Source organism: Pocillopora damicornis, chromosome 1 (genome assembly GCF_964200805.1).
Source record: "Pocillopora damicornis chromosome 1, jaPocDami1.2, whole genome shotgun sequence".
NCBI classification, from domain to species: Eukaryota; Metazoa; Cnidaria; class Anthozoa; order Scleractinia; family Pocilloporidae; genus Pocillopora; species Pocillopora damicornis.
Genome location: NC_142670.1, coordinates 40,557,473 through 40,584,181, shown reverse-complemented (window position 1 = coordinate 40,584,181; position 26,709 = coordinate 40,557,473). Strand labels below are relative to the sequence as shown.

Here is a 26,709-nt window from a genome sequence, read left to right as displayed (position 1 = left end):
GGAAGATATCCAGGTCCAAGAGTAACTGATTTAATAAAGTAATTCATGATAAGAATCATCCATGAAACATAAAATATTAAGTGTATCACGCTTGCTGCTGAAGTCCAAGGAGGGTACCATAGCAGTATGCAATAAATTCCACAAAGAAAAAGAGTCCATATGATTGATAACGCTAATAGTGGACCCCAATGACAAATTCCACGGCTCATTTTCCAACGAAATGAGCATCGAACTCTTTCCTTAATAAATCTATAAGTCTTCAAGGTGACGTTTAGCTGTATTTTTTCGCGGAATGTGTTAAGATTACTTTTTTTAAACGTGTTGTGTTGCTTTTTTCAGGCGGATGTCTTACACTGTTTCTGTAGAAAACAAAACTTTGCCGGAGGCGGGCCAAAACAACAAGGCGTAATTTTAGGATATCCCATGACTCCTCTGGAGATAACTAGTTCCCAAATTATACACCACTCCGATTCCAAGATGGCGGATGGTTGAGAAAGTGTTTGTGTTTTATTACGATAAAAATGGCGGGAGTTTCAACAGTAGAAGTAGCAACTCAGGTTCCGTTTTATGATTTGTGTGCTTTGTTAGAAAAGATTGCAAGAAAAACAGGAACTGAAAAGAAGAAAAAGATCTTGGAATCCTTTGTCAATTCATGGAGAGAAACGCACGCTAAGTTGCATGGAACTTCGAAAACAGCTGAGTATATATGTTGCATTGATGGCTTGCTGTTAAATCTGAAGTTCTAGATTGCTATTCAAGAATAAATTTCCTTTTGCGAGAGGGACGTTTGTTTTCTTAAATGCCTTTGATTGCTATTGTGCCTTGTATGAAGCATGTAACTTCTCTTTAAAATGAAGATATGCATTACCCAATTGCAACAAACAGGCGATAGGAATTTAGGGACATATCGCCTCGCTCAGAGACTGTTATGATGAAACTCTCTGATCCAAACTCTTCCAACCACCCCTCCCTACCCAGAGAAGGGTAATAGAAAACCTAATATGGAGGTTGGGGGAAAAGCAGCTCCCTTTGTCTCATCAACAGTTAGTTCTTACAATTGATTGATATTTCCTTTCTGTTGCAGACTGACTCATTTCACTCTGGTATGCGCCTGTTGCTGCCTCATCTTGACAAAGAACGAGGTGCTTATGGGATGAAGGAGGTTTGCATAGATTTGATTTTTATCCTGTATTGATAATAGTTAAATTTATTTATTAGTATGGGTATACTGTTGATTTCATGAAAAATCTTTCCTTTTTGCAATAATCCATAAGCTTGATAGAGCTTGGATTTCTTTGAAAGAATTATTGGAAAACTACTTGTATAATTTTTTTCTTTCATTCTCAGGTGGTTCTTGCAAAATATTACATTGAAATATTAAGTATAGGGAAAGACTCTACAGATGGCCGTAAACTGCTGAATTACAGAGCACCCAAAAATGCTAAACAGGTACAATACTTATGAGGAGAAAGGCACTGTAGGATTTAATGGTTTAGCCCAATAAAAAATTAGTCTCCTAACATTTTTTCAAAATGTCCTAGTTAGTATGAACTTTACCAGTTAAGTATTTGACAAATAAAGTTTCTTACTTACTACTACTCACTTACCCAATAACTAATCTGTATAATGACCTGACCAAAGTTGAACCCAGTCTTCCTGAGTAAATACTTTCTCTCTGCATTGTGCTCCTTTCTCAAAGCAAATAATATTTCTGTAGCAATGAAAATATAAGGATAATCTTAACTCTTCTTGGAAAGGTTGCCACTGTCTACAAGAAATAACCCTCTTGCCCTCAAATAATTTTTCATGTTTCCTTGAAAGTCTGCTTGTACCTACTTATACACCTGGTTACAGAGAATGACCCTAAAGGTAAACTGCCCCACCCTTACCACAAGCGCACTTTACAATGACTTGGCCCAGATTTCTTCCTCTCCTGGGGTCCAACAACTTGGTGGCCTGCCCCAGGTCTCTCTTTTTCCAAGATAAAAACATTATAGATGTCTCAAGAGTTATAACAGAAGAGGCAAAATTATTTATTTACCCCTCACTGTAGGATTCTGTGGCTGACTTTGCAAGTGTTGCTTACTTTGTTTTAAGAAACAGATGTCCTGAGAAAGGAAGGTAAATGCTTTTTACGCCATTCAGCTCTCTCAAAATCTACTCAGATCTCATTTAGTAATCCTCCCTTTATGTTCTCACATAAATGTTGTTATGACAAATTTATTTGAAAGTTGTCAAGAAACTTCACAGGAAACTATAATTAAGCTAATGATTGGACAAAAGTGTTTTTCTTTTGTTATTTAATTAAACAATTATTTTTTTACATGTTAGTTTGATATAATTATTATTCTGTGTTGTAACCATTGAAGAGCATGGAATAAAGTTCCTGAGCTGTTCAACATCATAAAAATCAATAATAAATACCCTCTCCACTCTATAAATTTGGTTATCCTATCAACCTGTGGGCAGAATTGCAGTGGAATTTTGCATGTTACTCATTTTTCTGGAAGTTACCAGGTTAAATGTTTGAATGTATGTGTTTGTATAGAAGACCTACAGGCTTCCTGCAAATTTAGGGTGGGTTTGAAATCATGGCTTATTAATGGTGAAAAAAAATCAGATGAATACTGTAGATGTTTTAAATTGTTCATAATTTTTCCCTAGTCATTATTAGTGACTAAAGAGTTGAACGTCTTGAAATGCTCAGTTTAAAGATTGACCAAGTAAACAAGTACCTTGACCAGCTGGCCTCAGCAAATATTGATCATAAACGTGATGAAGCTAAGAAAGCGTTGCAACTACTGCTACGTAACACAAGTGCTCTGGAACAGGTCTGAAGGTTTTTTATTTTGTAACATTTTACAGTATTATTTACCAGATGTTTTCTTTATCAATACTTGATAAACATCATATTCTAGTGGATGAGATCATCTTAATTTTCTCTTACAGAAATGGTTAATCAGGATCATTTTCAAGGTTAGTTTTGCTTTATCTGCCATAAATATGTCAATTAGATGATGCTTATTATAATGATGACCAAAAATTAACCCTTTACATCCGAACATTAGCACTTAGCATATTCTCCATACTGTTCTTGATACTTTTCTTATGGTGCCAGTAGGGAGAATATGTTTAACAATCAAGATTATTCTCTAGTGTTTGATCATTTCCTTTATTCTCATGACCTTAATGTTTGATTCAGGGGTGTTATTGTGAGGAGAGACTAGATGCTAGTCACTCTTAGGGGTTAAAGGGTCAATCATCTAAATTTAAACTATAATAGTTGTTAGTAATATTTTTTATGTGATCATTGCATTTGCCAGGAATTGAAGATTGGCCTTAGTGAGAACTCTGTATTTAATGTTTATCATCCAGATGCAATGGAACTGTTTGGAGTCTGTAACAGTCTACCCAAGGTCTGAAAAATTATTTTGAATTAGTTAATTTTACTGCTATTGGCAGAAAGTGGTGTTTTTGCAATAGGTGTTAGTATTGAGTTTCACTGGATTTCAGATTTTGTAGATTTTATTTTACCCATCAAAGGACTAATAAAAATCAATTATAAGTTATCAAACTTGCCAAAACCAAGATTTTAAGTTTTTTTCATTCTTTTCTTGAATTAATGCAATTGACCAATGTCATTTAAATCTCTCAAAACTCTAACCTCTAACCTCTTTACACTATATACAATGCCATTGTAAGGCAAAAGTTCTAGTTAATTCAAATTTAAAAAGATGACTTTAACCATTTAATATGGAAAATTGCATTAAAGGTTTGCATGGATCTTCATAATCGCAGCATTAGGATGAATGAAGCAGAGATGTCTTTATTCTCACCATTTCGACCAATGTTGGCTGAGAGAAAACATATCAATGAGGCTAGTAAATCCATATTTTGTTGTGTTGTGCTGTATATTAATGATCTAATTGCATTATATTTTAATTGTACTTGTTATAATTTGCGTGTAAGTGTCAAATAGTAATTATAATTTTCTAACAAAAGGGAGTAGCAATTTAAAAAGTGAAGAAGCTCCAGTGTCTTTTTGCATAGAGGTAGCCGAGTAGAATCTGTGATTGTTACCTTGAAGTTCTAAGATTTTCCCCCTCACTGCATTTCTTCACAGGTGGAGAAGGTAATGAACAATCAGTCATTTTACATAGAAACCAAAATAGATGGAGAGAGAATGCAGCTTCATAAAGACAAAGACAGTTTTATGTACTTCTCAAGAAGGTACCAGTGTTTAAATTTAACAATTTTTTTTTTTCTGTCTGCAAATCTATTGAAAAGCTTTCAATGTATAGGACCTAATTTAACATATACCGTCAAGTCCAGGTTGAAGTCTGTATGTAGACTGACATGCATGTATTTTGAAGCATGTTTACGTTTCTGTAACATGAGGTGACCAGGAATATTGCTACTCCTTCCTGGGTGGGGTGCCAATGTTATCCCCACCCATTTTATCTGGTTTCCATATAACAGTTTAAATAACTATACTATCTGTCTAGGCCCATCACTCCTCCTGGGGCATAGGCTGTCAACAACAGTCCATCAGAGATCTATCTTCTGGGCCACCCTTTCTAATTGGATCTATGAGAGCTAGTTAACAACAGTGCTGCTCATTTCTGCTCCTGAGTGAGAAAATACTTATTAATATCAAATAACATTACATAAAATTTTAGCTTTGTTGAGTTAAAGTGGGCCACAAAAGTTGATTGTATTATCAATGAAAGAAGATCCATCTTAAGGACAGGATTAAGTTGATATTACACTTTTCCAAAGAATTGAAATGTACTGATTTAATTAATTGTATTTAATTTACAGTGCAAATGAATACACTCATGTATTTGGTGGGGACCCATCCTCTGGAGTTCTCACACCTCACATCGCTGGTTGCTTCTCAAGGTGTTCACAAATCTCTCACTTTTTTTTAGAAAGTTCTCTGCAACTTGATACTGTACCAGTTATGACAAGTTGTCAGTGAAACCTACATTTAACAGAAGTTTCTTCATGCAGAGATCAGATGTCTCCAAGAGAGATCAGATGTCGCCTAAAATATCAAACACTAGTGTCTAAAACCGCAAATTAGTCTCCAAAATCAGACACTACTGTCCAGAATAAGACACTATTGTCTAAAATCAGACTCTAGTGTCTAAAATCAGATATGACTGTCCAGAATGAGATACTAGTCTTTAATATTGTTCAGTAGTGTCTAAAATGGGACACTAATGTGTAAAATTAGACTATAGTGTCTAAAACTGGATGCTAGTGTCAGAATTTGGGGAGATCAGATGTCTTATGCTGTTGCTGCATTGTGAGTCAGACTCAAGTGTGAGTAAATAATAAATAATTGCAGAGTCTAATATTCCTGTTATTATTATTAGTACTGTCAATTGGTTTTTCAACATGTAGCTCTGTACATTCATGCATCCTGGATGGAGAAATGGTTGTTGTTGATCCAAAGACAGACATATGGCTGTAAGTTTAACTTCCCATAATTTTTTCCTCGTTTTGATTCCTTTTTTCCTTTTTGTGTTTACTCCTTTTCTTTACTCTTTGTCTTCCTCTCTCTCTCACTTGTATTTTGTTTACTTCTTCATTCACTTCCTTCTATCCTTTCATTGTTCTATCTTTACCTGCTTCCTGTTTCTCCTCTCCTTTTCTTTTTTCTAACCTGACTTCCCCCTCACTTGGCTGTTTTCTCTTCCTGTTCTCCTTTCTTTTCCCTTCCTCTGCTATCATTTATGATCAATTATCTCTCAGTGGAAGACTAGATGCTATACATAACCTGAACCAAATTTTGAATTTACCTCATACATTTTAGATCAAAGGGAATGAATGTTGATGTGAAATCCTTAACCACTTATGAAAACGGTAAAGAAATATCCTTCCAATGTTTGATCTAAAGAGTAACATTACCATTGTAATACACAATGTCTTGTAATGAAGATCAGCTTGATTTATGACATAAGGTTGTAAAACTTACATATACATGTGCATTTTCTGTTATCACATGTGAATTTCTTGTCCTTGTCATTTTTAGATGAAGGTCATCACCCTTGCTTCATTGTGTTCGATATTCTTATCATTAATGAGAAAAAACTGGCAAATGTTCCTTTGCGAGAAAGAATTAAATCTATGGAAGAGTGAGTACATATCAGTCACGTGACTTGATTATTCAACCACGAGTGGGTTCTTTTGTATCAGTTGCATATTTATTGATGATTGTTTACATTATGGTTGGAACATTTGACGAAAGTGTTGCTTTTATTTTTTGTTTGATATTGCGACTTTTCTTCTAAATCTTTTGTAGCATGCTGAAGCCAAAGCCTGGATATCTCCAGTTTGTTGAGAGACAAGAAGTCGTTTCTAAGTACGTAATAGAGCTGTACATCAAGAAGTAAAGGCTAAAAGTTTGGAAGTATTCGAACTTAATCTCTTAAACCACAACCAGTTGAAAGTGATCTCAACGACCAATCAGATCAAAGGAAAATATCTCAAGGGACCAATGAAAACTTAGTAGGACGAGCAAATTTCCTGAGGTGCAGGATACTTTGCATCTAATTGGTTGAGAAAGTGGTGTGAGTTTTTCTGGACCAAACACATATCAAAGTAAAATAAAAGCGAATCAATCCTGGGTATTTCAGACATTAAGATTAGAATTATTCTATCATTGACAAAGACGCTTTGTTTTGTTTGTAGGGAAGACGTCGTGAAAGCTCTTAACACTGCGATTGACAAGAGGGAGGAAGGCTTGGTTGTAAAGTCACCGTCCTCTGTTTATAAACCAAATTCAAGAAGTGGTGTGTACAAAACTGATTGCTATACGTTTACAATGGTTTATTGGGAGCTAACTTGAAATTGTTCATCGTCCTGTGCGTCTATGTTTTCCATTTGCAACAGGCAGTGGCTGGGTGAAGATTAAACCAGAATATGTAGACAGCCTAAGTGATGAGGTATATTTTATTATTATTATTATTATTATTATTATTATTATTATTGTTGTTATTATTATTGCTTAGGGTTCATTATCATTATCATAATTGTTATCATTCTCATCATCATCGTTATTACGATAATTAGAATTTTTTATCGTCGATGCGACAAACCGAGTTTGATTATGTCTTGGCTTTTTGGTCAGAACAAACACTAAAACCTTTTTTATTTGATCTCAGCTGGATCTCGTCATTGTTGGTGGCTATTTTGGAGTTGGGGTCAGTAGACTGTAAATTATGTTGTGTGTGGTCATTCTTTAGACACCTCGTTAGCATCAGCACTTTTTTCACGGTTTACTCTTTACGGTGTTCGTGTCTTTCGTGCTAGCTCATTTTCGTTTCTTTGACTGTGCGTATTTCTATTTGCGTGATCGTTCGTTCGCCCGTTCTTCCGTCTGTGTGTTCGATCATTTGTGTGCAGAGTTAGAGTAGTGTGTTGGTTCGTTGTTTCGTTGGGTATTCCCCTAACTTTTTAGACATTCACGCTTTTGTTGATTAGCTCGCTTGTGGGATTGTTTGACTTTTTCTGAGTCAAGGGGAACTTTTCGTTTAAAGTTGCTTTTGAAACGGAAAAGAGAAAAAACACGTGGAAATTTAAAAAATTCTTCTTGATGATGTTTTCATGATGGGAATGTTTTTTTCTCTCTGCAGCGCCGAAGTGGAATGACATCTCACTTTATGTGTGCAGTGGCGGTTCCTTCGAACGATCCAGGTGAACATCCCAAAGTGTTCCATTCTTTCTGCAAGGTAACACTTTTTTTTCAAGTGGAGGTTGGTAAAACAATATCAATACATTTTCACCCTTATCTCTGTTTAAAATCAAGAGTTTTTATGTAGTCTCGAGAATTTGAAGATGCAGGGCTTTTTCATGGTGCGCCATATAAGTTTACGTATTGTTTTATAAGTAGCCCTGTCACATCTTGTTCACATAGGTGGGGTCTGGTTACACTATTAATGAGTTGCGCGAACTGGATCAGCAGTTGCGTCCACACTGGAATGCATTTGATACTAAAAAGCCTCCGGAATCAATCATTCTGGCCCCTGGATTCAAGGTAATAGAGATTCGGTTCTGCCTGTCTTTGCCATTAGTTACGTTTCCTTTTTAGTAGTTTTACGGATGTTGTTCTCCGGCGCTAGGTGTTTAAACTGCCTTGTTTATCTACAGTAATACCTGAGCCTCAGCTCGGTCAGTCGTGGGCCTTACTGTAGGCTGTAAGTTCACCATCCCTGCAGTCATCTTGCTTTTAACCAAGAGAACTTCGAGTCCTGGGGCGAGTTGTTTAAAGATGGGTTTATATAACCCAGGGTTAGGGTGAAACCTGATTTCAGATCTGAAAGCTTTAAAAGAAAATTCAGTAGAATTTATTACGTCTACAATTTGAGACTAGATAAAAACTGGCTATAAACAATAAAGAAAATTATCCGATAAATGGCTTTTCAACAAAGGAAAAAAAATTAACCCTGGGCTAGGGTTAGTCGCCCCTTAAACGACTGGGTCCTGGGGACTAGGCTGCGGTGAAGACCAACAACCGTCGGAAAAACGACGAAAAGCTTAAATACATATATACACACATATTACAAGTGGGTTTTGCAGTTGTTTCTTTTCTTATCCGCTTAGGAAAAACCTGATGTGTGGATTGAACCGTCCAAATCAAAGATAGTTCAGATTAAAGCTGCAGAAATAATTACATCAGACAAGTAAGTTTGGTACCAAGCTAATACTTTTATCCCTTTTATCCCTCTGAAAAAGGATGTTAGGGTATAGAAAACTCTCTTTCCCATCCCTCCCCCCCCCCCCGACAGTTTCCCGTTACCCATTTATACTCTTTAGTCAAAAGAGGAGAACCACAATCGGACTAGAACGTGGCTCGAACCCAGGCCTCTTAATCTGAATTTACGCGAACTAACCATTTGGTCTCATCTCATAGACTATCATAGTGTTACTCTTGACCTGAAGAGACGTTTTGCTCTTTCGTTGTTAGGTTTAAAACCGGTGTGACTCTTCGCTTTCCACGGCTGGAAGCTGTTCGCAGTGACAAGATGTGGTACGAGTGTTTGAACCTAAACGAACTGACCAGGCTGAAATCGGTGAGAGAAAATACACTATGTGTCCGTAGTTTCCGTTGAGAGAGTTTGAACTTAATTGCGTTTCTCAGAGTTAGAGCGAGCTCGAGCACATTACGTTTGAGTGTCGCAAAAAGAAAACCAACTTAATGACAAAAGTCAACTAGAACGAAGGAAACTACCTACAGGTAAGTGAAGAAAGAACAAGCAGACTTTCATGAGCGCGGGAAAACGCGGGTAACCAAATCGCGCTTGGCGTTGGTTTTGCATGGTGGGTTGAGATAAAGGCGCGAGTTTTCTACACCAATCACAAAGCATGTCGAAGCAAAGCCAGTGCAATCCCGGATTAGCTCCTCTTTCCCTATTGGTTACTTTTTCTTGATAGGTGGCAGAGGGAAAGCTCACATACCAACATGTAAATGCAGAGGAGAAATCTGAACCAGCCAAGAAAAGAAGGCGAGAGGCTGTACGAGTTGAACAGTCACGGACTGTGGCCAAGCATTTTAAACCGGCGGATGTGTCTTCAGTTGAGGAGGTGAGTAAGTTTGATAAATCTCCATGTTCTAATTACACTGTGATCCGCTAATCGATCATGAAACTTGTGTTTCAGGTTTCGCAAATGTTCCAGGAAAAGGAATTTTATATTGTTAACGGTCCTTCCTCGTATCCCAAGGCTGTTTTAGAAAAAAAAGTTGCCGAGGTATTTTTTTTGTCTTTGTATTATCATGAAACAGTTTCATTTTAAAATATCTGACATTTATGGTCTGGACGCATGTGTTTTTATCGTTACGTTATCCTACACCCTCGATACAAGGCCTGATAAAATTATATGCTTGTATGAATTTACACAGTGCAGATTTATGTTTTCGCCGATTTCTGTCGACTTACATATTGTTAAATAATTTTTTCACAGAATGGAGGCACGTTGACTCAGAACCCTTGTTCTGACACTTTCTGTGTTGTGGCTGAGAGAATTAACGTTAGAGTTAAGAATATTATCAGGTAAGGATTTACATAATAGATAAAAAACATTTGCGATATCTACAGTAGATTTTCCATGTCAAAAGGAGATACATAAGATACATCTATCCACACTGTAGCTCTCATTGTTCTAAATTACGTAGAAATGCTCGACGTTTGCTTTGTTTCCTCCCCATTAGTCAGGACAAATACGATGTGGTGAAGGCATCTTGGCTTATTAACTGCTTGGTAAGTCAATAACACCTCAGGTTTGTAGACTGTATGAATAAAACCAGTCTTAAGTATGGATCAAAAATAAATTTTAAAAGGGTTTATACCCCCGTTAGCTCGTTGTAGTTCATTGCTACTGATAAAAATATCGACCTGTCTTGAAGCGTAAGGTTCGACTTTTGTAGTAGGGCTTGGTCGGCTTTCTCTGAAAAAGAGAAAGTTCACTAACGAGAAGTACTTGCATAGATATTAGGGTTTTTCCCAGTTGCTTAACGCGAAGCGAGAAAAAATATTCCTCGTTCTACGGGATGGAATGTTAGTTTACAGCAGGTGTACCCTCATCGTTTCGTCATGCTTCCTTGACGCATTTATATGTACATGTATTGTCCTTTCTGGGGAGGTGTAATGCGTGGGTAAAGTGCCTCGCCTCAGAACACAACACATTGAGGTAGTCAGGTTTCGAGCCCAGACCTCTCGATGCTGACTCACTATCGATGCGTGTTAAATCTGACTAAACCGTGCCCCATTGTGTCCTACCACCTTTGCGGTGCACCCAGTTTTGTGTGGTATTTATTGCAGTTTTTTATTTATCATGATTATTATTTTTGTGACCCCAAAAGGATAGTGGCGAGCTGAAGCCGTGGATTCCAAGTGATATGTTTCATTCCTCGTCCCGAACTGCTGATAAATTTGCTGAGGAGTTTGATCGACATGGAGACAGTTACACAGAATTTGCTACAGCCGAGTCACTCAGGAAAGCGTTTGATAATGTCCAAAGCAAGGTGAGGAGAGATTTCTTTAGCAATACTGGTACAAAATAGAGCTAAATATTCCATTATGTGAGCGAGGAGAGCTTTATCTAAAATGAAAAAATGTGATTGTACAGACGGAAAGCAAAAGATCGTCAAATCGTTGTTGAAACCTTTGGAAAAGACCATCCAATCAGGGAATAGTACGAGTGTCCACGGGTTCCGAACATCTCGTATCATACTGCTTAGACACTTAAAAGAGGAAAAACACTTGCTCCCAGGGTCCCTCTTTCCATTCTCCCGTTAGAACAGGGACGTTAGTAACGAGGTACGGGATGTGGCATCCACTTGCCTTTTGAAATTAATTTGAATTTTTTTTACTTTCGTGTTTCTGTTTTGCTTCATAGAACTCAGCAGTTCCACTTTCAACTGATGAAATACTTGAAATATCTCAACGTTATTTTCCCGATAACTCGCCTTTTGGATTGTTCAAACATTGCAGGTAAATCTGATAGGTGCAGTTGATCCGTTGAAAAAACACGTTTAGACATCAAAGTTATTTGAGTGTTATCGTTTTTTAAGCTTTGCATCAAGCTGGAATTCCTAATGGTTGTGTCTACACACCTTAAAAACACCGGCGAACTATACTTGTCTGAAGTAATGATTGGGTTAAATGTCTTGATGTTAACTTCGTTTTCAAGAGGATTAAATTTTGTTCTTTCTAGAGTGTACCTTGATCAGTTCATTATTATTGGGAATAAATCAACGGTGAGTGAGTGTAAGCTTTAAGCTCAAAATGTCCTTATACAGCAGTATCCCTTCATTGAAGTTTACAGATGCAAAGGTTGTGAAGGCTTTGTTGTTAGTTAATGAAAAAGCTTTTTCTTCTTTAATGGAGGTACTTCCCGGATAGAGGTGTCTAAAAAGATAGCATCTTCTTTTGTTATTGTTTTGGAGCCAGTCTAAGACGAGGCGAAACCTCAGCCACCTGCATACTTCATTAATATGCCCCAACAGCCGAGCAAAATTGAATTAGCTAGTCTTCATTGACTGTTCCTTTTCTTCAGCGCTTATTTTGACTTGGCAACCTCCAAAACCGCTCCCGCGTTTTTAGGTCGTAGGAGGCAGCTAAACAAGCCTCTTCAAACGTTCCCTTGCGATCATTTTCTTTTCAGGGAATTCCTAATAGCAGTTTGGAGCTTATTGGTTTGAAACTACGCATGTTCGGGGCACGGATCACCGACAGTTTTGATAGCAAAGTGACTCATGTCGTCTTCGATGGAAGGTGAGTACAACTAAATGCTTTCCACTTTAATTTCCTAACGAGGTGATTCCGGCTTTTTCTTGATTCTATGACTTCTCTTTGCTTAGGGATCTTTGTCGCCTCAAAGAGCTACAAAGAGTAACGCAAGATAGGGAAGTAAAACAACATCTTGTTACGCTAGACTGGGTTACGCAATCAATTCAAGCTGAAAAGCTTCTACCGGAAAGACACTTCAGACCAGTTACGTAACGTGACTGTAACACTGAATCCAAGTTTCCAGCGTTTAGTTGTCTGGAGCAGTTTGAGTTTCCTTTGCAGCCGTTTCTAAAGGTCTCGAAGCTTGCACAACGTGACTGAAAAGGATACCAAGATAGTTCAATAATGAATGCAAGTCTGCCCAGAGGGAAATTTCCCGTTTTCAACCCGTTGTTAAAAAAATCTTGTCTTGAAAGAATTTCTTCCTGATTCTATTACCATTTCCATGGTTATAGCGCAAGACCTTTATTTAAAAAAGTAGGAAATAAGTTCTTTATTGAATGTTACTTATGCCTATCCTATTACAAACAATGTATGCGAAGTTACAAGAATTAACTCACCAGATATTACAAAAACTTTTAAGGTCCTTGAATGATTCTTTCTTTCCAAAAGGACGAAAATAAATAGAAAAATAAAGTTTCACGGTGTATATTACATTTATTTTACATTCTTAGGAAGTACAATTATAGTAATATCAAGCACTACTATTTTACTGTAAATAAATATGAATTAAAGAACTACTGAGGCAAACTATCTGACACAACCTTGAATTTTTTTGGTTAGAGAAATATGTATCCACACCACGACTCATCCAATCATGCAAATGTCAAACACGAGCTGACAAGCTACTTCCATTTAACCCTTTCACTCCCAAGATCTCATAAGTAATTCTCCTTACTGTCTGCCATACAGCTCTGGTGATATTTGTCTTGAGAATTTGGTATTGGATCAACTTATATTCCCTTAACTTCTATTTTTCTTTATTCTCATCACTTGTCTGCTTGATATTGTATTGATATTGTAAGGAGAAATTCTGTCTCGGTCACTCATGGGAGTTAAAGGGTTGATGTTTTAATTCGATTTAAGAAACTAAAGTTGAAAAGTAGCTTTCATCATTACCTTGTGCATTGTAGATTCTCTTAGTGTGAAAAAGTTACTAATTCGACTAACTTTGTACTGCCAACATAAAAACTACACTGAAAAAGTACTACATTATTCTATGATAAAAACAAAAAATTAAAATGTTGTTCTCTTCATAAAAAAAGTCACGCCTAAAGCTTCAGAAATTTTCCTTGTTATAGTAAAACTTTGTTCCTTCAACAACATTGCTGTGTGCATTGGCTGTCTGGTGAAGCTGATGTGAAAGAACAGCAGGACCACAAAAGAAGACTCCGATGTTTGTTCTGTAACAATCAAGAAAGAGATTTAACAAATTTTCATTGAAATTAAACTTTCAAACACCCTTACCCTCCCCAATACGAGGGAAACAACTCTACCCTTCCTGGTTTTCTATCTCCATTGACTACATACCTTGGATGAGCTCGAGCAACGCTACCGAAAATGCCGTTCCATTCTGGTCGCCCATAGCGAGTCTTTTGTTTACATCCAGTGATGATGTCCGTCTCCTCATCCTCGTGTAGAACAATGGTGCGAGCCTAGGGACAGATTCCAAATTATGTTACAAAGTAGTTGGGGATTTGAGGATGTAAGAGCAATCAGGAATTTGTATCTTGCTATACAGCAGCCTGCCTGAACTTTACTTACCATATTTGGACCCCAGCCTCTGGTGAGGTAAATGTTATATTCCAAGAAATCTCTGTTTCCAGTTTCCACCATCTGAAATTGTAGACATAAATTCAATGCTGTACCACAGAGAATGACATCTAAAGCATATTCGATAAAGGAGAGCACCAGAAACGTTTTCAAAGTTTGTTGAAAATTTGACTCTTTTTTGGTAAGATTACTCGAAATTTCCTGTACTGCAAGCACGTTAGGAAAATAATTACTCACATTATTTTCCACGCCAAATTCCAGAAATAAATAGCGTTACACCTTCAACGCTTACCTCACATTGATTCTGGAGTTTGGCTACTAACTTACAACTAATATTTAAATTCAGCAAAGCGTAAACATGGATCTCAGCTTTCATTCTAATTTCCAACTATTACAGTTGCACTGGACGACACTCGTCCCACATTGAATCAGGTGATGTATGGCCCCTATAGCCAAATTTTTTTTCAATATGACAGGTTAACTTAATATGTTGGGTATGAGGCTCCGCTAGGACATTTTGCACTGCTATCACTTACTCTTTCTTCAAGGTACTGCAAGAGATCTGTAAACCATTCGAATGCGTTCGTGTCGGGACAAATCCAAAAGAAGTAAACTTTTTTAACCACCGGGTTAACATTGTTCTGATTATACTGATACCTGCAGGATAAGCAGAACAAAGTAGGCTTCAGGACAACTTCGGTCAAACACGTGATCATCATTCCACCTCTCCTTACAATTACATTACATTTTCAAGTAAACAGTTGAAGAGAATATTTGAACTTATCAGCTGGATAAAGTGATTAAAATAGAGAAAAATACTTTTCACTAATTAATAAGCAAATGCAGAACTTTACAAGGGCAGGGAGAATTTAGAAAAAAACATTTTTCGGCGAAGAGTAAACTATTAAGAACAAACTTATTTTTCCTTTAAACGAGAGATGGTAGAAAGTAATAGCAACCTGAGATTTCATAAAATTTTGGGCGAACGGGAAAAGACCGTCATATTCTCTGTTTGAAAAATGGTTCGTCAGCTACTTGTAATGATGCCTGACTAATTCTAAAAGTCATGTCGACCATTTTTATTTTCAAACTTACCAGATGGACTTCAGGATAGATGCAAACGGTGTTACCCCAATACCAGCTCCGATACACATCACCACGGGATACTTAAAAACGTCCTACACAAACAAAATAACAACAACAACAACATGGGATAAATCGACAAACAAACAAAACGAGGGAAGTCCAGGAGCCTTCGTGCCGCCAGATCCACGCAAACATACGAAGTAATGGTTTCTCCGTTCGTATTATTAATTAAACTCATGCGTGATATCATATCAACAAGACCATTACGACATATGCAAAATCTAATCAAGCTTACCGTAGTAGCTGTTCCAAAGGGCCCATCTACTGCAAGTCTACAAACACAAGATACAAGTTATCGACTTATTTCTTGAGTGAAAACACCTCGTAGCTGGTGTGACAAGGCGTTTCCCTACGGGCCAAGAGACTCATCAGACAGCTTTCGGAATTTCCAACCTAACCTGTCGGGCATCCCGCTCAAAGTCCCATCCTTAAACTTCAATTTAAGATCTTAGTAGAAGGATCGTTACGTCATATGCCTTGCTGCACACGAGCTAAACTTTTGGAATATGAGAAGAGTTGGATACAGAGAAGTGAACAAGTTCCCCAACAGACGTACCTCGGCATATCAGACAGGCTTCTTGTTTGTTTACCGTCACCACCACAAAGTTTGGCCAGTCCGCCTATAAACGAGATGTCAATCATTTAATTGATCAGTAGGTCACTCAGTCACTCAAACAGTCAGACAGTCAGTCAAATGAATAAAGGGGGTAAGTTTCTACAGATTCTGAGCTACTGCGTCAGTAAGAGAGTCCAACAGGGTAATTTGGTATTATCGTACGAGTTAAGAACGTAAATTGGCCACCGTAAACAGTTCAAAAGTTAACGTTTCGAGCGTTAGCCCTTCGTCAGAGCGAATGACGAAGTGAAGTCAGCTAATAGGTCAGTCAGTTAGACACACACTCAGACAGTCAGTTAACGAGTCAGTCAGTAGGCAACTTGATCGGTTGCTACTCCATCAGTGAGTCAGAAGTTAGTCAATTAGCTTGAGAGTAGGTCAAACAATTGGTCAATTATTTCCTCTGTGCGTCAGCCAATCTTATTGTCATACGGTAAGCTGGTCAGCCAGTCAGACACCCAGTCATTTAGTTAGTCAATCATTTACATCAGTGCCTTACCTGTCCAGTCCCCAGCGATACGAATATGCACGGAGAAGAAATCATCCTCAGGGGCCTGAAGGAGAAAACGAGATGTTTGCAGTTTCATGTACATAAATTCCACGTACAATATGGGTGCCTGCTTCTATATGTGTTATCAGTGTTATTGACCAACAGAACATATCGTAGTAGAGGGTAAATCAATACCAAGCGTAAATATTCCCACTGGGTTCGAACTCTCCAAACAACCCACCCGTAGTAGAACATATTGTTTTGAAAGCAATATCGAAGTGACAAAAAAAATCATAGTTATATCAAGGGAGTATTTTATCCTAAAAATATCTGTTATTAGTTGGATAGTTTTTACTCACCGATGTCAAAGTGAAAGGATGCCACTCTAAATGAGAGAGTTTGGGACACTTGAGGAAAATGTACTGTAATAAAATAGGAAAAAAAGAGAAAGCTCATTTAATCTTTGAACCACTAGCTCTGTGATGATTATGAAGAAGTAAAATTAATGACATTGCGTTGTCTTTTTGCAATAAATTTGTCTTCGGAGAAAGCAACTGGGAAAGTTTGCCAATGAGCACCCCTCCTGACAGAGTAACTTCCGTTTAAAAAGAAATTAGAAAAACGCCTCAAGTAAAAGTAAAACTAATATACCTGTCCAGCAGCATGATGGAAGCCTGCTTTCTTCATCTGGATCTCGATAACTTTCGATGGATGGTTAACAACCTACATGGTAGTTTATATCACTCATTATCAGCTTGCTTAAACCTGATCGAAAGATTCTCAAATTGAAAGTCATTAACTACCTACGGAACACGTGAAAGTAGCTACACTAACCTATCACAAAAAAAGATAAACAGCACAATAACGTTGATGTCTAAATTGAAAAGGGGCAATGCGGAACTCCAGTTGGTTTACTTAAAGTGCATTTCATCTCTCCATCTCTTTGCGTATGTGTATTGTCCAGCATTACATCCCCAATGCAGATTGTCCCGCATTAAAATAAGGTTTTTCGTGCGCATTGAATGAAGACCATCATATGACAACCAAAGTGTCATTTCATAACGGATTGTCATATTTCATTAAGTATGGGGCTCAGCTGACGCGATTTCGGCGCATGAGTTCTGGAATTGATACCAGTGTGGTACACATACATATCTGTTTCCAGACATTTGTGGAAAATGTCACATAGCATTAAATTGATAGAGCTTACTTTCATAATTTTAACCGTCTGGAATGAGCGATAAAATCTGATTCCACGTTCAACGAGATACAGGAACATTGGTCCAACTACCCATTTCCAGGTCTGAAAGAGGAAATAATTGATAGGATAATAAGAACGATGCTAAATTTATTTTGCACCTGTTCGTCGAATGAAGAACGATGTTGACGTATTTATTACAACCATATTACACAAAACAGTGGATGTCCTCTGCTAAATCGAATCTCAGACTTTCCGAGTTCGCGTTTGGATACTCCGACAGTTACGCTTTAAAGAACTCGTAGATGATAAAAGCCGTCCACAAGATAAGTGACATTCTATTAATGGGATCTTTAAATTCATGATTAACACTTTATATTTCGTCACGCCGAAGAAATTCGATATCGATCAACCTATCAGAATACGACTGGGTGGTCTGACTCGCCACCAATCCCCTGTCTCTCAGTAATAAAGCGTCAAGTAGAGCGGTACTTGTAATCTAACGGTAACGGACTAGATTCTCTTTTATCTTCTATGTCTCTCTCTCTCTCTTGTTGGTCAGTCTTACGATATAGGTAGATATTTGTGAGAAACAAAAATAACTGCATCTACAAATACTCCTACAATAGTTATTAGAATCACACATCCCAAGGGAGAGATGCCAACTCACATTCATTCCAAAAGGAGCAAATTTGGGAAGCGTTTTGCAGTCTCCCTCCTTTCCCCACGAGGTCACATTTTTGGAGCAGGTTTCAGGGTCATGCTCATCAGTGTTCGACTGAAATCGTACGATACCCCTAGAGAGAACAAATATCTGTTAGCACTCGGAAGGTGAATTCTTGCAAGCGGTGAGCTGATGTCGGCGTTAGAAAACGGTTCAGGATCGAGCCACACCCATACCCATTGAGAGGTGTAAGAATGTTATTCTAACAGTTAATCTGCCCCTATTAGAAACATGCGAGCAGATATCTGTGACTCACCACTGCAAATCTAACCGATAAGTTAAATAAAAAATTATTCAACGAAAGTGATAATATATTCTTCATTACTACTTGATTTCACTCAGTTCGACTTAAGTTCAGGAAAAACTAGAGGGTATCCAGGCAAGATCCCGGCTGAATCTTTTGCGGGAATGCATTAAGCCCCAAAGAAAATCACGCTGCGGTCAGGGAAGGATCCCGGCGTGACCTCGGCTGCAATCTAGGAAGAAACGCCGTCGATAGACCTTATGAACATGCACACGACACTGGTCAATATACTTACTGCACACCATGAACGACCAGTCCAATGTAGAAGATCACGAACAGATGATGGTTATACCAAAACACTTCAAAATACGACCGCCTGCAAGGAGGAAACATTTTAACAGATGATAGTTACACCTAGATACGGTAAAACTACTGATATCGTGAAAATAAAAGCGCTAAGATGCAATCATAAGTACATTACCTGATAAGTTCCGTGGCAGAAGAGAGCTGTTCGAGAATAAAAACAAAAGAATTATTATACCCGCAAACTTATAAGAGAGTTATTTTAGTGTTTTAATAAATAGCTGCAGGTTTATCAGTTCAACAAATGCTCATTGAAGGTTTTGACCAACTGGAATGCACATATCCTCTTAGCAATGTTATAAACGAGGTTTACTTCTTATTTACATTACTTAAGCTCATATTTGAACATACCATCAAAATAAGACAAAGGGTTATGACAGCTCCAGTAATACCAGCCGCTATAAGTGATACAATAAAATGTCAATCAACGATACAGATGATCAAACGTTATGTATAAATTTTACCACTCAAGAAGCTGGCAAAAGGTTTCATGCTAATGACAACTAGGAGAACAGAAACAATATTTTTCAAAAGCGAGGCCCCATAACAGCGTCGTATTGGAACTTAAAAGCATACCATGAAAAGCACCCTACAATCTTAAACGATAGATTCTGGCGCGGTTCACAATATCAATCCCTCCTCTACGTCACGTTGACGTAGGCGTATATGATACGAATAAAAACGTCAAGTCCTCGGAATCCTCAGATTCGTTTGAAGATCATTCCACAAGCTTCGTGCCTTACCTAATTTCCACAGCTCCACTACTGGTACCTGATCAGAAAAACCAGAAGTCAGTTCTTTGAAACAAGTGGGTTCATTGACTCATTAAGTATTGCACGAATATTTTCAAATGTAATATGTTTTTATCTACAAAAAAAAACAAAAACAAAAAAAAAAATGCCGCGCAAAAATTGGGGAGAGTCTGTTTTGCTCTCCCCGCCCCCAGTTCTCGCTCGGCCGCTTTCACACTCCTAAGATAACGACACAAAATAAACTTCGTCACTGTCCTTGGTTTCGATGAAATTCATGACAAATCCAAGCAAATAAGAACGGTCTTTCACACTCACAGCGTTGGCGTCCCGTATAGGGTTTAGATAAGTTTCACTTCCCTCATCCTCAAAGCTGTTCAATCTCTGAACAAGCATGTCCTTACTCAAGTGTGAGTCAATGAAAAACTCCACATTAAAAACGTGTGCCACTATGTGAATGGCTGTAGATAAATAAATCGAAGAAAATTGTTACAAATACTAAAAAAGTAAGTTTCACTAGGCTACCAATTCCCTGTCTTTTTTCAATATTACCCATAATGAGGTTAGAGCGCGAGCCTGGGATCAAGAAGTCTGGATTCGAGCAGAGCAAGACGCCTCACTTCGAGGGTGTCTCTCTCCACGCATTACTATATAAGGGGTTCCTGAGAACTAGTAAACTTGACGATTTCCTACCCTAGACTAGCATTCTTTCAAAGGGGAGGACGAGGTGCCATACTAAGGGAACCTGGACGAGCTGTGATGTTGAGAGCTCCCAAGCTCGTAAGACTTCACCAGAAAATAAGCCCATCTTAACTTTCAACTTGTCAATATGCAATTGTTGGCATTACATCAAGTGATTTTAAATTCAAAACTTGTCAAGTATTGCGTGTCAAATACTTTTGAATGAATTTGTACCTAACAAATGCAAAAAAGAAAAAAAATCGAATCAAATCAAACTCACCTGTCTGGAAACATATCATGTACGCAATGTACTTATGAAACGTCATATGCTTGTCAAGAAGGCGAAGGACACTGGTGCCACACTTCAAAATAAATAAGTTTAAAAAAGAATGATGAATAAATAAATCAGTCAATCAAGCCGGTTATCAAACTGTAGTCATGCTGCTAAGTTAACCGTCCTGTGCACGATCCCATGATTTTACAGGGACTACGGAGAGTTGCATTCAATTTGTTTAGACTTGTGATTAGTTGGATAGGAAAACCAGGAATCTTTTGATCGCTAACTCGTTACCAGTGGTCTTTGTTTCGCGGGTAGCAGGGAGCATGTAGGATGGTGGGTTGGGAGAAAGACGTGAGACAGTGAAAAACAATCTCTTTTATCTTCCCATCGTCCCCTCCTCATGGCCTCACCTCGCATTTCTATGATATGCGCGTTATGAAGACCTCTGAAAAGAATTAAGTTTTAGACTGAAAATGAATAAAGAGGAAACATCGTCCTGCTGAGTTGTGTTTCATATTATCATCCGTAACTGTTCAGTCGCTCAAAACGGAACGAAGCACGACTGAGACGATCGACCTGGACGATCGGCTAAAAACCGAAGCGTGACCGACAAAATCATTCGAGTATTTATCGTCTGAGCAGTGGCAAATAATAATCAAAATCGTCTCTCATTTTTTGGATTAAATTGAGCTCTTGCTTCATCAGATTAGGCAGTTGCTGTAAAGCAGATCACGTACCCCAAGGCCTCGAATGGAAGAGAGAAGGTTCCGACACATAGTCAAAAGAATAAGCATACAGTTGAAGTTCAAAACTGCAGCAGACGCTCGAGCAAAAGCCAATCCTTCCTGTTTAGATAAAACACAACACGTGTAAGTAGTCATTTTCAAAGGGTTTTGGAGTATGGTCTACTCTACTAAGAACATTTCACTGGCTGTCGATGAATGATAACAAATCTGCTGCGGATTTCAAGGTGTCATTTACAGTGATCAACTAGGACTCACACTTGACAACGTCATCGCTGCTCTTGCAGCCATCTATGTCTGCAATGAATTTTAAGATGCTTTGACGTGCTTCCACTTCTCGTTTCACAGACGACTCTTTTCCTTATCTCACAGATCTTTTATTTTTGTGTTTAACTACTATTTTCTGCGTATTTTCTGTTGTTCAAGGAGATACGATTTGAATTTGCCTTGTTTACAACAAAAAGCAGATTCTTAATTCTGCTTAACAACAATGTTGTAAAACTTCAACCAATCGGTATGTGGGTGCGGAAGGAGATAGGAACACTAACTTTTTGTGTGGCTGGGAGGGAAGCACCAAAAATCATCCACACCGCCCCCCCCCCCCCCACCCCACCCCGGCGATGAATAATTACCAGTTACCGGTCCCTTAAAAGCAGCAAATGCAAAATGACAAATTCACGTTCCCTTCTCTCGATTGAGTCCCTTCTGTTAGGGAAGGTACGTTTTTTCTTGGGGGGGGGGGGGGGGAGGGCTGGGGCCTCAGAGGGGAGGGTCATCAGTGAAAGTGAGCACCAAAGGGGGAGGGCCATACCCTCTTTTTCAGCTATTCAAGGGGAGGGTCACACCTTTTCCAGAATTTTTAATGGGGATTTTTGTGATGTTATTTTCTATTTTTCTTTAACAGACTAAGTTTTTTTCTTTTCAACTTGTTTCTTTTAATTCGGTAGTGAGGGGAGGGTCACACTTTTGTCAGTCACCTAAAAGTGGGGGTTCAGGAGTTTTTTAATCAAAACATGAGGGAGGGCCAACACTTTCTTTTGGAAAAAATACCAAAATTCCCCAGCCTTTCCCCCTCCCCCCCCCCAAGAAAAAACGTACCTTCCCTCAGGAATATATTTTTTTAATCGCCAGATTATTTTCGTAAATAACTCTTTGATTCTAATGTTTTCTCCGGCTAAAGAATTTTTTTTTCTTTTTAGTCTCAGGAATAATTTATAAGCACACTCTCCCAACAGTATTGCTACACTGTCCGCAAGTACGTGATGATAATTGACAACCTGGAAAATGAGGTTAATGATCGATGAAAATCTGTAATCTATAAATGATCGATATCTATAATGTATTAAAACAAAAAATATCACATCTAAAAAAGGCTGATCAAGATCGATTGCCAAAAGCATTAGAGTATTAGAATATAAATAAAAGAATTTCAAATACCTTGACAATAACTCTGAGGTAGAAGTTTTTTGGGGAAGTCTGGAGAGATATGTAGGCACTCACGAATAAATATATGTTAATTCCCATCCATGCTATCTAAAAGGAGAAAAGCAAAAAAAGCGTGTCAAGGGTTTTAGGTTGTAATTTTTATTATTATCATAAAATCATAATCTTCGTTAGAGCAGCAATCTGAAAGTAACACAGTCACAGCACCTAGTTATAAAATGATGGTTTCCATGCATTATACCGAACACTTAAGAAAATTGATATAAATTGAGCCTTAGTAGAAAAACTTAAAGAAGCCCGCGTATAAGGGAAAAAAAGAGCGAGGAAAGTGAACTCCTTCTTTGTGTTTATTGCCCATCGGTTCTTCTCGCGCACAACCGTAAAAAAATCCAGCTCCCTTACTTTGCAGGCACCTTTAGTTAATAATTGAGCGCGTGTGTTTCAAGAAGTCAGTTCTTATTTCACCGTAGTACGTCTCTCTTGCTTTTCCCTTCGAGTTGCCCATCATCTCTTCGATAGCCTTCCTGCGCGAACTGTAGCCTTCAATTGTGTATTTTGATCGTCCGGGGAAGGACTGTTGTCGATAGTAGTGACCGACGATTCACAACCTTAGCGGAAGTCATCACCAGAGTCCACTCTTTTTACGACTTCCGCTCTGGCTGTCAAAACGTTCTATCGACAGTGGTCCTTTTCCAGGACTCGAATATTGCGTGACGTCAGCTATCGAGATATCCGCAGTCGGCAATGCCGCTTATTGCCCAGTTGCACTGCTAAAGGACATTGTTTTTGGTCTTGCTCTTCATTGAAGCTCATTTTTCTCGTTATTTCGGTTTTATTTCTATTTCTAATGCAATAAAGTTGACAAAAACACTTGAAGTATCTCTGAAAGTTAAAAATTAAATATAAATTTCTTTTATGTTTGCCACTGTTAGCAATATGTAAATGCAATCGAAACAAACCTCACCTGTTTTATTAAAACACAAAAAAAAACTTAAAAAAATGCATTTTGTAGTGAAATATTGGTTAAATTAACCATCAATTGTCTCCGAAATAAATCACCGACGCTCAATATCAGATTTCATTAATATTGCACAATAGGGCAAATTAATACGTGTTTTGTTGCACAAACAATCACTCAGTTCACAAGTTGGTCGAGGTCGATGTGCAGAAAAAGTTCCCTTTATTTGCGTTTAGCAGAGAAATTGGACGGTAATAGTAAGATTTGGGTGACTGGGAAAAACCCAAATCGAGCGACTTCGGCTGTTGCAAACAATATGACCCCTCCCGCTTGTTGTAATTAAAGTTAGTGTAAATGCAAATCAATTTTGTCTCACTGATATATTCAAAGATACTTTGACGTGCTTTGTGAAGTCTCTACCCCCACTACATACGTAACTTTTAATCATTTTCTTTGACTAAAGACGTCGCTATGCAAGTGAGACTCAAGAACATTTCCGGGGAAAAATTTGAGTATAGGTGCAAAACAAGCCACAGTTCATTTGATACACAATGATTGTCAGAAACTGAAATACCTCATGAAATCCTCTCAGATCAAACCCCTTAAGTTTATTACAGTACTAACAACAGCTCCTTAATTGAAACTCACGTAAAAATAGAGATATGTTAAGTATGAGATCAAAAAAAGAAAAACTCTTTAAAGCGTAATTCGAGGGCGAAACCGAAGCGGCCGACAACTGTTGTTCCACAACAAACTTCAGACAAACACAACAATCAAAATGTAATCTACTTACTGCAACAAAGTACCGTCCAAGCTCGTTCCTAAGGGCGAATTTGGCCATTTTTGTACTTTAACTGTATTGTTTCCTTCAAGGAAAGAACACCGCTTCGTTAAGTTAAAACTTTTTCCTCTGTGTAAAACTGCTGCCCTGCCTTTGACCTGAAATTGAATAATCATCACTTTGTCACACAGTCACCTAGTCACGCAGGTAGGTTAAGTGCAAATCATTAGGTTTTATTAACATGTTAATAACGGAATTTGCCTCCGTAAATAGCTTCTAAAGCTGACGTGTCGAGCTTTAGCCCCTCATCAGACTCTATCCGATACGACAGTCGCTCAATTAAGTCCTCTTTCAGATTTGGTAACCTGTAAATTGCTCGACAGACTCCATTTATTATTCATTTACTTTCTTCACCCTGGGATCGCTCTGACTCTAATACTAGACCACCCTCGTGCGTCATCCTCGTCTAAACGCGACATAACTGAATCATACCAGAGATTTAGTTCGTGATTCAAAGTGATGACTGGCATTGCCAAGCTATGATCATACTACGGGAGATTACTAAACCATGCATGACCAATATAAAATTGACAGATCAATACAAAACAAAAATAAATTGTGACTCTAAGGGAAGATCATCTCAAAAACTTTAAACAAATAGAGCAGAGAAAGACGCGAAATCATGTTCAGGAAGCGTTAAGTAAGGCTCACCGTTCTGGTATCCTTGACAATTTAAAGTGTGCGGTGCTTAAAACAATTTGATGCGATGAAAGTGAAACACTTTGCTGTTTCTGGGCAAGAAATTATATTTCCTACCGCTACATCTCAGCTAACAGAGCTAATCTTAGCACCGTTAAAGCGATATTGCAAACTGAATGAAGATATCATATATATATATATATATATATATATATATATATATATTATACAAGATTTACCTATATTATATAACGATATATATCTTTTTTAATGCAGCCTCAGGGGCTTAATCGGTTGTTAACTAGTCGGTAAGCTGCCAGTCAGCCGTACACTCTGGAAGTACGTCACAGTCTCAGTTGATTATTTTTGTATGTGTGAAATACGTAAACATGAAGGCGGAGTTGAAAAGAGGTCAAACTTCCTCAACTCAAAATTCCGCCTGACTTCTCAACGCATGGAACATATTCGCCGCTATGTGTTTGTTTACTTGTTTTACGTGTTTGGCTGCTAATGGTTCTTATGCAAACTTAATTCCCGCTAAACGAAACAAAAATCTTTTGTTATCAAACAAGCGGTGGTCATGAACTAACCGAGCACATTAACTGTCAAACCCCAATGACCCCATGATGTGTGCTTGAATTTTATCACGCTCTGTTTCTATACTTAGGAACTAAATAGATAATATTTGATATCAGTCTGGGCAAGGATTTTGTGATATGCCTCAAACACTGCGAAAATGAACCTCACCTGAAGAATTGGTACTCTGAACCAATATTTACTTTATCAATTTTTTTTCACTTTATCATGATCTGCTCTGTTGTTTTTCAACTCTAAATTTTTGGGTTTCATTATGTTTGTTAACCAGCACATATATAAATTCAATGCAACAACTGCGACAAAGTCTGTAAACTTACCTCGTTTGTAAAATCGTACGCGTGTGAGATTCCTCAGTGAAATTAGTAAGCTGAAACGAGAAATACAGGGTTTGAACACAAGCCTCAAACCTACCGTTTGAAAGCGAAAGCACACATTTTTTTTTGGTTAATTATTCTGCCACCCTCGCGAAAGAGTATATACTGGTAACTCATATCTCGCTTCAGTTAGGTTATGGCTTGCCTTGTAACTTGCTTGAGGCGATGAAAATAAGTCAGAAAGCACACCGTAAACAGCATTTGCTTCAGTGCTTTTTACAATTGATTCAGTAAGACGACTATGAGTCGAGATGTACAATGAAATCAATCGGCTCACCGATGACGTTTCCAGTTTGCCAAAACTTTACATAACCTATGAATATCTCGAATGAATAGAGACTACCTTTACCTTAACTTCGCGTCTTGATGTACGACTTCAATATATCCACTTTCTGATAACCTGCAATCCCTTTGAGAAAGATATTCTCGGTTTACATGATCGGCGGAATTAAGAAGACAGATATTGTCGGAGAGTTGTTGCTAAGACATTTATGTAAGGCTCATTCAAGTGGATAGAAATTTGCGTGAGCAGCCCTCATCTCAATACAAATAAC

General features: G+C 38.0%; 3 protein-coding genes across 4 annotated transcripts in view; 1 reads left to right on the top strand and 2 right to left on the bottom strand.

Annotated features, from left to right (window-relative positions):
• Positions 1–429, bottom strand: part of LOC113675197 (palmitoyltransferase ZDHHC6) — a 5,949-nt gene extending 5,520 nt beyond the window's left edge. Inside the window, exon 1 of the mRNA XM_027191739.2 lies at positions 1–429. This exon is cut by the window's left edge and continues 16 nt beyond it. Within this exon, the coding sequence (XP_027047540.1) occupies positions 1–209 (209 nt within the window). The 5' untranslated portion in view covers positions 210–429.
• Positions 340–13,049, top strand: LOC113675155 (DNA ligase 4). The gene is made up of 30 exons (XM_089197526.1): positions 340–695; positions 1,085–1,162; positions 1,348–1,449; positions 2,054–2,121; positions 2,708–2,831; positions 2,950–2,976; positions 3,324–3,416; positions 3,773–3,877; positions 4,124–4,230; positions 4,822–4,902; positions 5,410–5,475; positions 5,822–5,871; positions 6,041–6,143; positions 6,311–6,370; positions 6,700–6,800; positions 6,901–6,953; positions 7,173–7,211; positions 7,644–7,739; positions 7,925–8,044; positions 8,611–8,690; positions 8,975–9,080; positions 9,442–9,591; positions 9,667–9,756; positions 9,970–10,058; positions 10,217–10,265; positions 10,868–11,029; positions 11,404–11,498; positions 11,722–11,764; positions 12,172–12,281; positions 12,368–13,049. Exons 1-30 carry the CDS (start codon positions 522–524, stop codon positions 12,507–12,509), a joined length of 2,763 nt encoding a protein of 920 aa, XP_089053652.1. The 5' UTR covers positions 340–521; the 3' UTR covers positions 12,510–13,049.
• Positions 12,761–26,709, bottom strand: LOC113675166 (NADPH oxidase 2). 2 transcript variants are annotated; one of them, XM_089197171.1, is made up of 23 exons: positions 26,505–26,709; positions 26,099–26,148; positions 24,498–24,643; positions 22,741–22,836; positions 21,298–21,405; positions 20,561–20,642; positions 19,918–20,060; positions 19,594–19,621; positions 19,202–19,248; positions 18,969–18,994; positions 18,783–18,863; positions 18,190–18,316; positions 17,532–17,624; positions 16,973–17,044; positions 16,681–16,743; positions 16,331–16,385; positions 15,772–15,835; positions 15,451–15,487; positions 15,165–15,247; positions 14,606–14,726; positions 14,061–14,132; positions 13,827–13,951; positions 12,761–13,699 (listed from the first exon to the last, which is right to left on the bottom strand). In XM_089197171.1, the coding sequence occupies exons 3-23, from the start codon at positions 24,543–24,545 to the stop codon at positions 13,576–13,578; spliced, it is 1,695 nt and encodes a 564-aa protein (XP_089053297.1). In that variant the 5' UTR covers positions 24,546–24,643; positions 26,099–26,148; positions 26,505–26,709; the 3' UTR covers positions 12,761–13,575. The 2 variants fall into 2 exon arrangements, with proteins under 2 accessions (XP_089053297.1, XP_089053304.1); XM_089197178.1 differs by lacking the exons at positions 26,099–26,148; positions 26,505–26,709 and adding an exon at positions 24,891–25,016.